The 13,814-nt window shown below is 42.7% G+C and overlaps 1 protein-coding gene across 2 annotated transcripts in view; it reads right to left on the bottom strand.

Moving 5' to 3' along the window:
• Positions 1-486: 486 nt before the first annotated feature.
• The window catches only part of LOC141127429 (retinol dehydrogenase 16-like), a 90,681-nt gene continuing 77,353 nt past the window's right edge, over positions 487-13,814 (bottom strand). For both annotated transcript variants that reach the window (XM_073613853.1, XM_073613852.1), the window contains exons 3-5: positions 11,436-11,694; positions 9,026-9,189; positions 487-1,215 (exon numbers count right to left, since the gene is read on the bottom strand). In XM_073613853.1, the coding sequence (XP_073469954.1) occupies positions 998-1,215; positions 9,026-9,189; positions 11,436-11,694 (641 nt within the window). In that variant the 3' untranslated portion in view covers positions 487-997. The remainder of the gene's footprint in view (positions 1,216-9,025; positions 9,190-11,435; positions 11,695-13,814) is intronic.

Genomic DNA, 13,814 nt, shown 5'->3' with positions numbered 1-13,814 from the left:
GGCAATGGCAGCCTTTTCAGTTAGAGATTTCTCTAAAAATTTCCAAACGATCATACACAACACATACAGTTATTACATTCCAAGTACTTGGGATCATCGTGGTGATATTATCAGTATGATTCATTTACACAGTATACTGCTACACAGGATACAATTCAAAGTTCAAATACCATCTTTCAATAAACACAAATGTCTTTGTACCTTGACCCTTACACGTGATCCCTTTAAACTTGCAGAGGCCCAAGACTTAAAAACACCCTGGGACCCATTTATATATATATATATATATATATATATATATATATATATATATATATATATATAAAGCCAGAGTCTGATATCCAAGTTGAGCCAAGTTGAGTTATATTACGTTTTCTGATCCGTTGTTAAAATGTATTACATTTTGCCTTGAACTGTGCAAACCATTTTAATACAGCTTTTTCCATATTCAAGTACTCATGGGAAAGAGAAACCATCTAGAGAGAATAATATATATATTTTTTTTATTCAACAAGAGAACAGGGACAAACATATGCATGATATGCCATGGCTATAAAAATATACAGCAACAACAGAAATGGAAATGTTACATAATTTCATGCAGTATAACCTGTAAATATAAATATAAAATATATTGATATGAACTGGTAATACTGCACACATAAAGCAGCTTTATGCTTCTAATATACAGTACTGTATGTGTATATCGTTTTCAGGCATGGTATAAGGCAATAGAGTCAGGGTCACATGAGTGGTCCACAGTGGTAGGTAAGGAATGGGTCACATGAGTGGTCCAAAGTGGCAGGTAAGGAATGCCCAACACCCCACACTTGGCATATTTGAAAGGGCATTTCTATTGTTGAATATTAATGCATTGTATGATACTTTACAATTATTTTCACCTAGGGTATCCACATAGTGTGGGGGGCCTAAGTGTCCTAAAAGCTTATTTGTTATTTTCGTAAACTTAATAGTTTCAACTAGGCAGTAGAGGTAGTTAAGCTTTCTGGACTGGTTTAGGGTAGATTGCACTAATAAGGAAATCTGTAATTATAGTAGGAAGGTAAGACAGTGGAATGTAGAGCAGTTTGGCATCCCAGCCTGCAGAATAGCGTGTCTTGGGGTATTCAGCTGTCAGGGCATGCTCCATGCAATCGGATACCAGAGACAACTTTGTGTTGCAGGCTGCCAAAGTTTGATCAGCAACTGAGCAATCTAAACATAAAGGAAAAAAAATGTTAAAATAAACACCACAGGGTAAAGCTGACATAAACATCCTTGAAATATCAATGTAAGCATTTTGTTTCTAACTAGATCCCCTTGAGGAAGTCACATGACTGCTGATAAAACACGCTGGTCCAGAAGTGACGTTGTCCAGGAAGCCTCATAGGTGATAGTGACTCGCAAGGCTGAAAAAAACCTTAAGTGGTCAGTGTGCCTATACATGATATATATCATTGTGCACAGAATTTGGTGCACTTTTAAATGGGAGTCAATTTCTTGTCTTTTAATAAACATGGAGAGTTTTATATTTGAAAATGATGATGTTTCTTGGTTTTCTTGGAGAGTTGTTATGAAGTGGTGTATTTCATCTGGGTGGCCTGGAGAACAAAATCTGGAGAATTGTTAATAAAGAATTTGGAGAATACTTACTTGCAGAAGAGTAAAGCCCCCTGGTGTTGAAAGTCCATATAGACCTATTAGTTACATAGGTCATATAATTGAGGTGAGCGGATGGTGTGACTGGTGGAGGTCAACACATGGTGGTTTGGATTATAACATTAGAGTAGCGAAGGTTGAAAGGCCACGCCAGGTTATTATTATTATTTTATGCTGTCTCTGTAGTAATGGGGACATTTTGCTTCTTTCCCTGTCCCAGAGACCCAACAGGAAGTGATAGAAAATCTCCAAAAGTGAGACAAATTCCACTGTTAAACAGCTTCACTTGGAAAATTTTCCCTTCTGTCTTGTTCGAGGACAACTTTTTGATTTCACCCTCATTTTCTTTCGGTGACAGTGGTCACCGGTAAAAAAAAGAAGAGTGAATCTCCCAGATGGGGACATTAACAGCAATAAAAACTTTACAGAGTTACAAACCCTTCCCACTAGTGCCTAGTGATACATTTTAAATACTAAAACAAGTGGAAACCTAATTCTAGGATAAAAACTTCTAGAATTCTAACTGTTCCCAGCTGCTATCTATGCAAAATTAATTGCTTTTTTGGTGTTTGAGCTCAACTGTACATTACAAAGCATGTCCAAGTGTTGCCATCTGAGTATGGCTTTAGTATATTTAAATCTACCTACATATCCAATCCTTGCTGAGCAGATGATGATATATTAGTGGGGCTGGATGTGATAATGGTCCTAGCAGTTTTTTAGTTAATCTCTAGGCAAAACTTAATTTTTTTGTTCTTTTTTTTTTTTTTGATAGTGGGGAATTATTAGAACTTCTGCCAAGTTGTAATGCTGTTTCCATTTGGGTAGATTCATACCTCTATTTGTAGTGGTGTTCATTGTCAAGAAAAGAAAGTGAATGGGAAGTCAAAATTTTAGAGTAGGCCCCTGGAACAAAAGGTGAGGGGAAACCTTCCAATAGGATGGGACTTATCTGTTCCAAGGACAACTGTCTAAGAAACTTATTCCTCTTACTATGGGAGATGTTCATTAATGTCCACAGACAGTGATAAAAATAACCCGGCAGGGGTTTTTAACCTTCCCTGCTTAATCCAAAGTAAAATAAAGGTTAGGACAATGCCTACTGTACGCTTTAAAAATATTTTAAAGGCAAGTTTTCTTTTTGTATAAAAATAACAAACATGTTTACCTATAATAACAAACATATTTACCTGCTCTGTGCAAGGGTTTTGCACAGAGCAGCCCGATCCTTCTCTTCTCGGGTCCCCTGCCAGCGCTCCTGGCCCCTCCTTCCCGCCATATAGGAAAGGAGATGAGTTTTGTGATGTTACACCGGAGTCGTGCCACTAGAGGTGATGAGCTGGACGATATTGTTTGAAAAGCATGTATCATTCATTTTCTTGTAAGTGGAACACTATGTCTGTCCTTTCTGCCTTGTTACATACTACCCTTGGGAAGCTGTGAGGACAGAAGTATATAGCATAGGTATCCGCGGATACTGCGGGTATCTATGCCCAGAAGTGGGAGCAAATACCTGGATTATACATATATCTGACACTGGAGGGGGGAGGATTCCGAAAAATGGAAGTTCTATTTTTGGGTGGAACTTCGCTTTAAACTGCATTGTTGTGTATTTTATTTACTCATTCATGATATATTCACAATTTGGATGTGTATGTCATCACATCTTTATGGGTTTTTTTGGACTGTTTATTAATACCATTGCTGCGCTAAACTGACAAATCTCAGATTAGTGAAAGAAATAGTCCCTCGCCATTAGTGTCAGTGGGAAAAACAGTGCCTCGCTACTGGTGTCAGTGGAAGGAATTGTGCCTCAACCTGGTTGACAGTGGGAGCAATAGTGACTCAAGGGCCGGATAAAGGCAAGCAAAGGGCCACATCCGGCCTGCAGTTTGGAGGCCACTGCTCTAACCTGTATGTAAAGTGACACACCTCTACGCTTTATACACTGTATTACAGGAAAAGTGTAATTTACAAAGAAAAAAAATGCTATTTAAATTGCTGGTAAATAACATTTCCCTGCCAGCTTGGTTTTCTTTGTAAAAAAAAATGGCCATGAAATTGACTCGATGGTGGATGCCTCTGGTAGATTTGTATTTATTTACTGTAAACTGTATACATTGACCTTGCTATTAGCCTTCATATATATTCCACCCCCATTAGCACGGGATGTGTTACAGTTGCTGCTGTCATACCTGGCGAGTAAACCTGACATTTCAGTGCTGATTATGGGAGATTTCAATTGCTATTTAGATCCCAGAATGGACAGGCACCCCCCATTCCTCCCCCCCAGGGGCGGCAGAGGTACTGCTCTGAGCCATCTGCTTAATGAGGTGGGATGGGCAGACATCTGGCATACACGTAACCCAGACACAAAGCAGTTCTCCTTCTTTTCCAAAACCCATGGCTCCCTGTCACGTATTGACCTATGCGTGGGCACAACTAACATGATGGACTACACTTCCAAGGTGGAATGCTTCCCCCGGGGAGTGTCTGACCATTTCCCAGTGGCCCACTGGTTGGTTACCCAACCCCCCACCTCACTGCCCAAGGCCCCCTGGAAACTCAACGCTTTCTGGCTTAAACTGTTCAATTCACCAGAAAGAATAACAACCCAAATTGATGGCTTTTTTAAATCTCATAGTCGTTATAAAGATAAGATTCAACAATGGGAAACCTTCAAAGCATACATTAGGGGGGTGTTTATTGCAGAAATTGTAATAGTGAAAAAAAACTCTTCGGCCCTGCTGGAGCAGGTGGGTGATCAGGTGCGACAGCTGGAACTATCCTATGTTATGCACCCAACTGATTCTGCAAGGGAGACATGGATATCAGCACAGGATTCTCGAGACCGCCTGAGATCCTCCACTGCAGAACGAAAGAGGTTCTTCACTAAGCTTGCTTTCTATGAGGAGGGGGAAAAAATGGGACGCCTATTGGCAAGAATTGCTAGGTCTCAACAGCTGTCCCCGGCTATTGGGGCGATCCGCACCTCTAGTGGCAGGTTGGTTAATGATCCAGAATGGGTCGTAACGGAGTTGGCATCCCTTGAAAACCTTTATGGAGTGAGGGATGACTACTCCAATGCTGATCTCACAACTTACTTATCTGAAATAGACCTGCCCTCCCTGTAAGAGGAGGCTAAACAGATGTTGGAGGCACCTCTGACTCTGGAGGAGTTGCAGAAGGCAGCAAGCACCTTTCCCACCTGCAAGGCACCAGGGGAGGATGGTCTCCCCATGGAGGTCCTTACCCGGTATGGTGAACAGATAATGCCACACCTGCTGGAGGTGTTTAATGCCTCCCTTGAGGGGGGGACACCTCCCACCCTCGATGACCAGGACAAACGTAATATTGCTACTAAAGCCTGGGAAGGATCCAGTTGGGTTCCTATAAACCAATATCTCTCCTCCAAAGTGATGTTAAAATCCTGGCTAAGGCCTTGGCGATTCGGGTCAACTGTATCATAGCCTCTATAATACATCCAGACCAGGCAGGTTTATGCCACATAAATCCACAGCCACCAACCTCAGGTGCCTTTTTTTAAACATGCAACTTCAGGCTAACAATGGGGAAAACAGGGCCCTTCTGTCCCTCAACGCCAATAAAGCATTTGACAGCGTTGGCTGGCACTACCTTTGGGTGGTGCTGTCCAAATTTGGGTTTAGAGACCGATTCATAGCCTGGGTCAAATTACTTTATGCCTCCCCACAGGCGACCATTAGGATGTCAGGCAGGATGTCACGCGCGTTTTCTCTGGGCGGGGGTACACGACAGGGCTGCCCCCTGTCTCCCCTGCTCTTTGCTATCGCCATCGAGCCGCTAGCAGCAGTAGTGAGGGCTAATCCAAAGATTATAGGGCTGAGGTATGGTGATCTACAGGAGAAGATTATGTTGTACGCGGACGACATGATGTGGCCGTGCAGGGAGACGCTAGCCAATGGGTTCTGTCGCCTACTCCCATTTTCTACTCGATTCAAACTAGCACTGAAACCAAAGGGATCATCTCACAATGTTACCAGATGCTAATGACGCACCACTTAAAAGCGCACCCCACTAAGGCAGTATCCCTATGGGAAAAGGATGTAGGTCCACTCACAGGAGAACAATGGGATGAAGTCCTGCAGTCCATTACTATCTGTTCCCTTAGTTTCCCAACTCTACATAGTACTCCGGGTGCACTACACTCCACTTAGACTGCATAGGATGGGCAGGCAACCAGACCCCCTATGTGGTAGATGCGGGCGACACCAAGGAGATCTCATTCACCTGCTCTGGAGGTGCCCAAAGCTTCACCGGTACTGGAGTGCGGTGCTGGAGACACTTAATAGAGTGTTCCAGATAACTGTCCCTCTAGACCCAATTCACTGTATCTTAGGGGTGTTGGAGGACATTGTCCCTGAGGAAAAATTGTGAGGTCCCCCCAAAAATGTATATCAGAACACTTATTTGCAATGAGAGTCTGTTTTGGATTTTAAGGGGTACCCCATGCAAAAACAAGAAAATGACCTGGGGTACCCCCTAAACCAAACGAAAACCTCAAAGAAGCATGCAGCCTCGCTGGCCAGGAGAAGAGGTATAGCCATGCGCTCATCGCTTTCTGAACCACACCAGGCCACATGCCCTTAACATAGGGTGGGTACCTTGCCAGGGTGGACCCTGACAAAGCACCTTGTCCTCAGACTTATTATACATAATAACTAGCCCAGAACAAATATGCAGATAATGAGTTCTGACTTTTCTTCTTTCTCCAGAGTATATACTGTATAGCTGGTGGCATTTCACATACTAAATCCTATCCAGGGGTAATTAGTCAATGTGTTAATTATTAATGTGTTAATAATTCTGTATTAATATATTATATTAAGGATCTTATTCTGTTATCTTCTTAGTTGTATCAATTTGTATTAGTTTTATCTTGACATTATAATTTGTTTTGTTTAAATGAATAAATATTGTTTTTAAAATAAATATACACATACAAATACAAGCAGTAAGCAGCATGATGATCTGATGATCACAGCACCGTCACCATAGGAACTGAAATGCCTAAATACTGAGAACCTGGCATCTCATGTTTAGCCTAGTGGTGTAGTGGTAGCACTCTCACCTAGCAGTAAGAAGGGTCGCTGGTTCAAATCCCAACCACAACACTACCTGCCTGGAGTTTGCATGTTCTCCCTGTGTCTGCGTGGGTTTCCTCTGGGTACTCCGGTTTCCTCCCACACTCCAAAGACATGCTGGTAGGTTAATTGGATCCTGTCTAAATTGTCCCTAGTATGTATGAATGTGAGTTAGGGACCTTAGATTGTAAGCTCCTTGAGGGTAGGGACTGATGTGAATGTACAATGTATATGTAAAGTGCTGCGTAAATTGACGGCGCTATATAAGTACCTGAAATAAATAGAATTTTGTCTTTTGGCACAAATCTTATTTTATTTTATTCACATTGATTGAATTATGCATCAGAGCGCATCAATTTATTTTATATGTATGTAATTTTTATGGGATTCTGATCACTGTGTAATTGATAGCAGCTTGATCTCATATTTTTCAATCAAACAACTATTATCATTCACTTAATAAAATTTAATCGCACGTGCATTCACATATTTTATTTACACTCATCTGATTTTATATGTCACGGTGAGAACATTATTGCGCTTGGTGTTTTGTTTATTTATTTAGTCGATGTGTGCTGTGCCGTGTCATTGTGCAACAGCAGCTTAGTTGGTCTTTGTAATAAATAACATTCAGGTTTACACAGTGGTAATTTGAAGATATTGTCAATTATCTGACTGTGCAATGCAAATATGCTGTGTTTGTGGTAGTTGTGCAACCTGTATGTAGCACCCTCTACCATAGGTAGGTCCTAGCATTGGATTTTTGCTAGGGAAACTGTCAGTGCAGGTAAATTTAGGCAGGCCTATGCTTCAGGCTAGGCCTGTCTGTTTTTTATCTGGGGGCAGGGAGTGGTTAGTGTAGCAGTGGGTGTGACCACCTGTGCTTTGGTTCTAAAGGCGCTTCCCCTGCTTCCAGGGAGAATGTTCTGGAAGAGGGGCAGGGCCTAGAACTGGAGAGGCAGGCAGCTCATGTGAGGAGCCCTGACCAATCCCCACCTGGAATTGGCAGGGAGCAGGCCTCCCATATAAGCTGAGGTATCAGGCCACTGGGGGAGTTGTCGACCAGGAGAAGTGGAGAATGGAGTACTAGACAGCAGCAGGAGGGCACCCCCATCTGGGGGGGGGGGGTGCACCTATCGCGGGAGGAGGCCCGGGAGAGCTGTGAGGGAGCTTCACCCTTACACGGTCATGGGTGAAGTCCTCATCATTACACGGTCATTGATGAGGAGTTCCTGGAGCAGAGGGGCAGGAGAAGCTGTCGGAACGTATGGTCCGGTTAAGTTCTCCATCATGGACTCGAGGCAGAGAAAGGTTGGTGAGTGTACCACAGTGGAGGGCTGGATGTGGAGACATGCCAGGGAGTCTGTGAGGGAACTTCATCCTTACACTGTCATGGATAAAGTCCTCATCTTTACACAGTCATTGATGAGCAGTCCTGGAGCAGAAGAGAGACTGTGGGGAATAGTATCAAATCAATGCGGCCCGAGGGCGCAGGATTTGCAAGCTGGGCTAGCTGGGAACAGTAGTCCACCGTTCAGCACATGCTAATAAACTACTTGGCCTCCGGGGAGAGGTACTGCAGTCTTCTGGCCTAGTAGAGGCAACCAATCAGAGTCAGCATTAGAGACTATTCAGAGTGGGTTCTTTTGCATATAAGAAGAGGATGTGACAAGGAACATAATGTGCTACAGAATAAGTTTGTGCAGGAGGGAAGGATTCCTGGGAGCAATAGTCTGCAGGAGTTACGCAAGAAGGAAGAGACTGTAGATGTTATACATGTACATCATTTTTTCAAGGCTCAATCGAAGTTCTAAATTATTAATATGATGGCAAAGTAATTTAATCTATGGGCATCCCATATACTCTTTTCCCCCAACTAAGTTATACCCCCCAACAAACAAAAACAAAACAAAGCAAATGACTGTTCATTGTCTCAGAGGTGATATATCGAGGTCTGGCAGCAGGGTGATATGGTGGATGTTTAGTTACTAGTGGCAACACACCGCTACATGTGTCCTATCAAGCTGTTATGGTATTAGAGGGCACCTACAGGACCTATAATAAAGAAACATGTGCCTGATTACAAAAGTCAGGCAACTAGCTGTTTTAGAAAGAGGACAGCAATGGCAACCTGGTTAAAGGTTTACTTTAAAAATGAAGCTGTGGAAGATAGGGAGTCCACCATGTTATTACATAGAAGGGTCCAAAATCAGATAGCTACAGTCATTTATTGATATACTCACATTTTTCATAATATTGCTGTCCATAGCTCCTTCGAATTTCTTCTGGAAGTCGTGTCCACATTTTTTTCGCACACTCTCTCTGTAGGTTTGCATCTGTCACTTGTGTACTGAAGAATCCTGGCTCTATAATGCAGACCTTCACCCCAAAAGGAGCCATCTCATGGCTACAAATGAAAAATACCCTGTAAATAGTCTGAGAGAAATAGGTAAAGAGGTCTATTTGTTCAAAGTGAATCTCAAACAAAATCCTTTTTTTACTTTATTAAACTGTATGGAGAAGCAAAATAAAAAAGCCAACACACACACACACAACCCCCCTCCCCCCCCAAAAAAAACATGCAGTACATCTCTACAATACATTCAGCTTTTCCTAGTTTTGTTTACAAAAATCAATCTGTCAGAAATCCAGGGAGCTTCTAGATTCCTCTGCCTTTGCTGCACTAAAATCCTAAACAATAGTATCAGCCCTGCTTATTTCTCTGTTCCAGACTACAGAACAGCTCCCCCTATGTTATATACAGTACCTAGTAAAAGTATTCATTTTCCATATTATGTTACAACTATAAACATAAATGTATTTTACTGGGATTTTATGTGATAGACCAACACAAAGTGGCACATAATTGTGAAGTGGCAGGATCACAATACTTTGTAGAACCACCTTTCGCTGCAATTACAGCTGTAAGTCTTTTTGGGGATGTCTCTATTGCTTTGCACATCTAGAGAGTGACATTTTTGCCCATACTTCTTTGCAAAATAGCTCAAGCTCTGTCAGATTGGATGGAGAGTGTCTGTGAACAGCAATTTTCAAGTCTTGCCACAGATTCTCATTTGGATTTAGGTCTGGACTTTGACTGGGCCATTCTAACACATGAATATGCTTTGATCTAAGGCATTCCATTGTAGCTCTGGCTGTATGTTTAGGGTCGTTGCCCTGCTGGAAGGTGAACCTCTGCCCCAGTCTCAAGTCTTTTGCAGACTCTAACAGGTTTTCTTCTAAGATTGCCCAGTATATGGCTTTATCCATCTTCCCATCAACTTTGGCCAGCTTCCCTGTCCCTGCTGAAGAAAAGCATCCCTACAACATGATGCTGCCACCACCATGTTTCACGGTGGGGTGGGGTGTTCAGGGTGATGTGCAGTATTAGTTTTCCATCACACATAGCGTTTTGCTTTTAGGCCTAAAAGTTACATTTTGGTCTCATTTGACCAGAGCACCTTCTTCCGCATGTTTGCTGTGTCCCCCACATGGCTTCTCACAAACTGCAAACAGGACTTCTTATAGCTTTCTTTCAACAATGGTATTCATCTTGCCACTCTTTCATAAAGGCCAGATTTGTAGAGTGCACGGCTAATAGTTGTCCTGTGGACAGATTCTCTCACTTGAACTGTGGATCTTTGCAGCTCCTCCAGAGTTACTAAGGACCTCTTAGCTGCTTCTGATGAATGCTCTCATTACCCGGCCTGTTAGTTTAGGTCAGTGATGATGAACCTTGGCACCTCAGATGTTTTAGGACTACATTTCCCATGACGCTCAACTACACTACAGAGTGCAAGAGCATCATGGGCAATGTAGTTCCAAAACAGCTAGGGTGCCAAGGTTTGCCATCACCGGTTTAGGTGGACAGCCATGTCTTGGTAGGTTTGCAGGTGTGCCATACTCTTTCCTTTTTCGGATGATGGATTGAACAGTGCTTCGTGAGATGTTCAAAGCTTGGGATATTTTTTTATAGCCTAACCATGCTTTAAACTTCTCCACAACTTTATCCCTAAGCTTTATTGTGTATTTTTTGGCCTTGATGATGCTGTTTGTTCACTAAGGTTCTCTAACAAACCTCTGAGGGCTTCAAAGAACAGCAGTATTTATACTGAGATTAAATTACACACAGGTGGACTCCATTTACTAATTAGGTAATTTCTGAAGGCAATTGGTTTCACTAGATTTTAGTTAGGAGTATCAAAGTAAAGGGGGCTGAATACAAATACACACCACACTTTTCAGATATTTTTTTTTTTTTAAATGTTGAAAACCATTTATCATTTTCCTTCTACTTCACAATTATGTGGCATTTTGTGTTGGTCTATCACATAAAATACCAATAAAATACATTTATCTTTTTGGTTATAACATGACAAAATGTGGAAAATTTCAAGGGGTATGAATACTTTTTCAAAGCACTGCATTTTCTTGTATATATAATATGCATTATTACACAAAGTCACAGTTTACAAATATCTTCCCTGCCCCCTAATAAATTCCGCAATGCACACTACAGAACATAAGATTAGAAATCTAATACATAGGTCAGCATGGTGACTCAGCAGTTGTCAGCTATCTGATGCAAAATGCTCAGTGTATGCTGGAAAGTGCTATGGAATTATATAATAAATGGTAGTAATAGTTGCTTACCGAAGACTGTCTGAGAATGATTCGACTCCATACTTAGACATGCAGTATCCTCCACCACAGATAGTAAATCTACCTGCAATGCTGGCTACATTCACTACACGTCCTCGTGCTTTTCGGATCAGATGAAGCATCTTAATAGTCACATCAATAACCCCTAGCAAGTTGACATTCAGGATCTTAAAGAAATCGTCCTTTGTCAGCCACTCATTTGGAGCAGTTGGAAGAGATATTCCTGCGTTATTCACCAACCCCCAGAGCCCTGCAGAATAAGACATGAACTTGGATGAACAATGTTCTAATTGATTACCTATCAAGTTTGTGCTCTGTTCATGTTGTTTTTTTGTATTTTTACTGTAGCACCATGGCCTAAACAGGGGCTACTAATTAAATTTAGTCCTGCTAGATGGTAGTTAGCCCAAAATTAAATAAAGTCTATTTGTTAATTTGGTTTTCCTCCTAACTCAGTGAAGCTTTGGTTTCTCTCTGCTGCCAGTAGGTGTCACTGATGCCTGAGACAATAGTATGAGATGCTACAGTACTGAATTATGAATATTTATGTTTCCCCTAGACAACCAGAGGTTTAGTGCCACTGGTGCATCCTGGGGAGAGCATAAATATTTAGGGAGGGCCATGTGACCTCTCTTTCCTATGGGCTGCGGCTTGGAGAAGGTGTGTGAGGAGAAGGTAAAAGACTAGACCAGGGACCTAGGAGGCCTATGCATTTGCTTGGAGCAAAGACCTGGAAGCAGAAGAAGCCTGTCTGTCCATAGTGTCCTGCTGTTTGAGACCCTGGGCTCAGGGAGCCTTGCAGAGGACAGGGAAGGAGAAGTGATGGAGTACTGTACTGAAGTCTATTGTTGGAGTCTGAGTCTGCAGGCCAGTGATGGGTGTTCTACATTCCCTCTCTCCCTGGAGTTTGAGTGAAAGAAAATAAACTCCTTTTGTTTGTATCTAAACGTGGCTTGGGCTTATCTGTACACATTTTCCATGCTATAAAAACATCACAGTACATTTAGGCCACATGTACTCTGGGTGTCAAAAACACTGCTCTTAGGGATGTTTGACTTTTTTTTCTGCCTCTAAACTAGGGTTGCCATCTTTTTTGCTTGTAGTATACATTGTACAAGACCTTGGACACTTTTAGGTGGCTACCTGAAGAAGGGAGGGTATTGAGTCTCTAAAACATGTTGCCTAATGACCTGTCATGTGAAATCAATATATACCGGACTGACTGATTATAATAGTGCTGCCCTCAATCTCTCTACCCTTCTTGGGCTCATAAAGTACTGCACACTGCGCCACCCAAAAGGCAAAATTAAAGTGGCACTGGGAGGGCAGCGGGATGGACTGGGGCAGAGGGATGGATGGGGGCAGAGGGGTAGACTGGGGGGTAGCAGAGTGGATTGGAGGGAAGCAGGATGGACAGGGAGGCAGCAGGATGGACGGGGCAACAGAGTGGACTGGGGAGCAGAGGGGTGGACTGGGTGGGCAGAGAGGTGGACTGGGGGGCAGCTTGGTGAATAGGTGGACAGCAGGATGGACAGGGTGGCAGCGGAGTGGACGGGGGCAGTAGAGTGGATTTGGGGTAGCAGGATGGTCAGGGGGGGCAGCAGATTGGACACTGGACTGGGGACAGAGGTGAGGGGAAGATACATTGGTGGCAGGCACTGGGAACCTCTTACTGGCAAATATGCTGTCAGAATAATGTGTCCGGGTGTCTGGCAGTTGGAAACCCGAACACATGATGCAAAAACCAGAGTGTCCCGGTGAATTCCAGACAGATGGCAACCCTACTCTAAATGCCCCTCTATGTTAGCCTATGTGCAATGCACACATAGGCGTTTAGAGGCAGAAAAACAAACACTATCATTTCAGGAGAGGTGAGTTTAGGAAGAAAAAATACCTGATGTGCCTAAACTTGCTTAAATATGTTCAGACTGGGCGTGTTTAGTGTTTAAGCATTCATTCATTTCAATGGCCAATATTCTGGCCAATGAATTTAATAAACATCCAAACGCCTGACATGCTTAAATGTGCCTAAACTTGCCTAGACCCATTTGCAAAATGCAGGTTTTGGCATGGTTTTTTTATGCTGCTTTTCTCCTGCTAGGAGAAAAGGCATTCAGAAGAGCTCTGCAAATTCCCATAGGCCGTATGGTTAAAGCTGAAGTTTAGGCAAATTTTTACATAGTTACATTGGTCCAGCTTGGCCCAAGGTAAGTTTGTATGTGTCACACCTGTGGGGTCCAAGTGGAAGCTGGAAATCACTGTAGCGGGCACCACTACGTTCCGTTCTTAGCAACTACCCTGCTGCATTGTGAACACAGGAGGTCGCTTGCTTGGCACAGGAGCTGTTCAGAGAACACTTTGAATTTCTTT

Source organism: Aquarana catesbeiana, linkage group LG02 (assembly GCF_042186555.1).
Source record: "Aquarana catesbeiana isolate 2022-GZ linkage group LG02, ASM4218655v1, whole genome shotgun sequence".
Lineage (NCBI taxonomy): Eukaryota > Metazoa > Chordata > Amphibia > Anura > Ranidae > Aquarana > Aquarana catesbeiana.
This window is presented reverse-complemented; position numbering and strand designations above follow the sequence as displayed.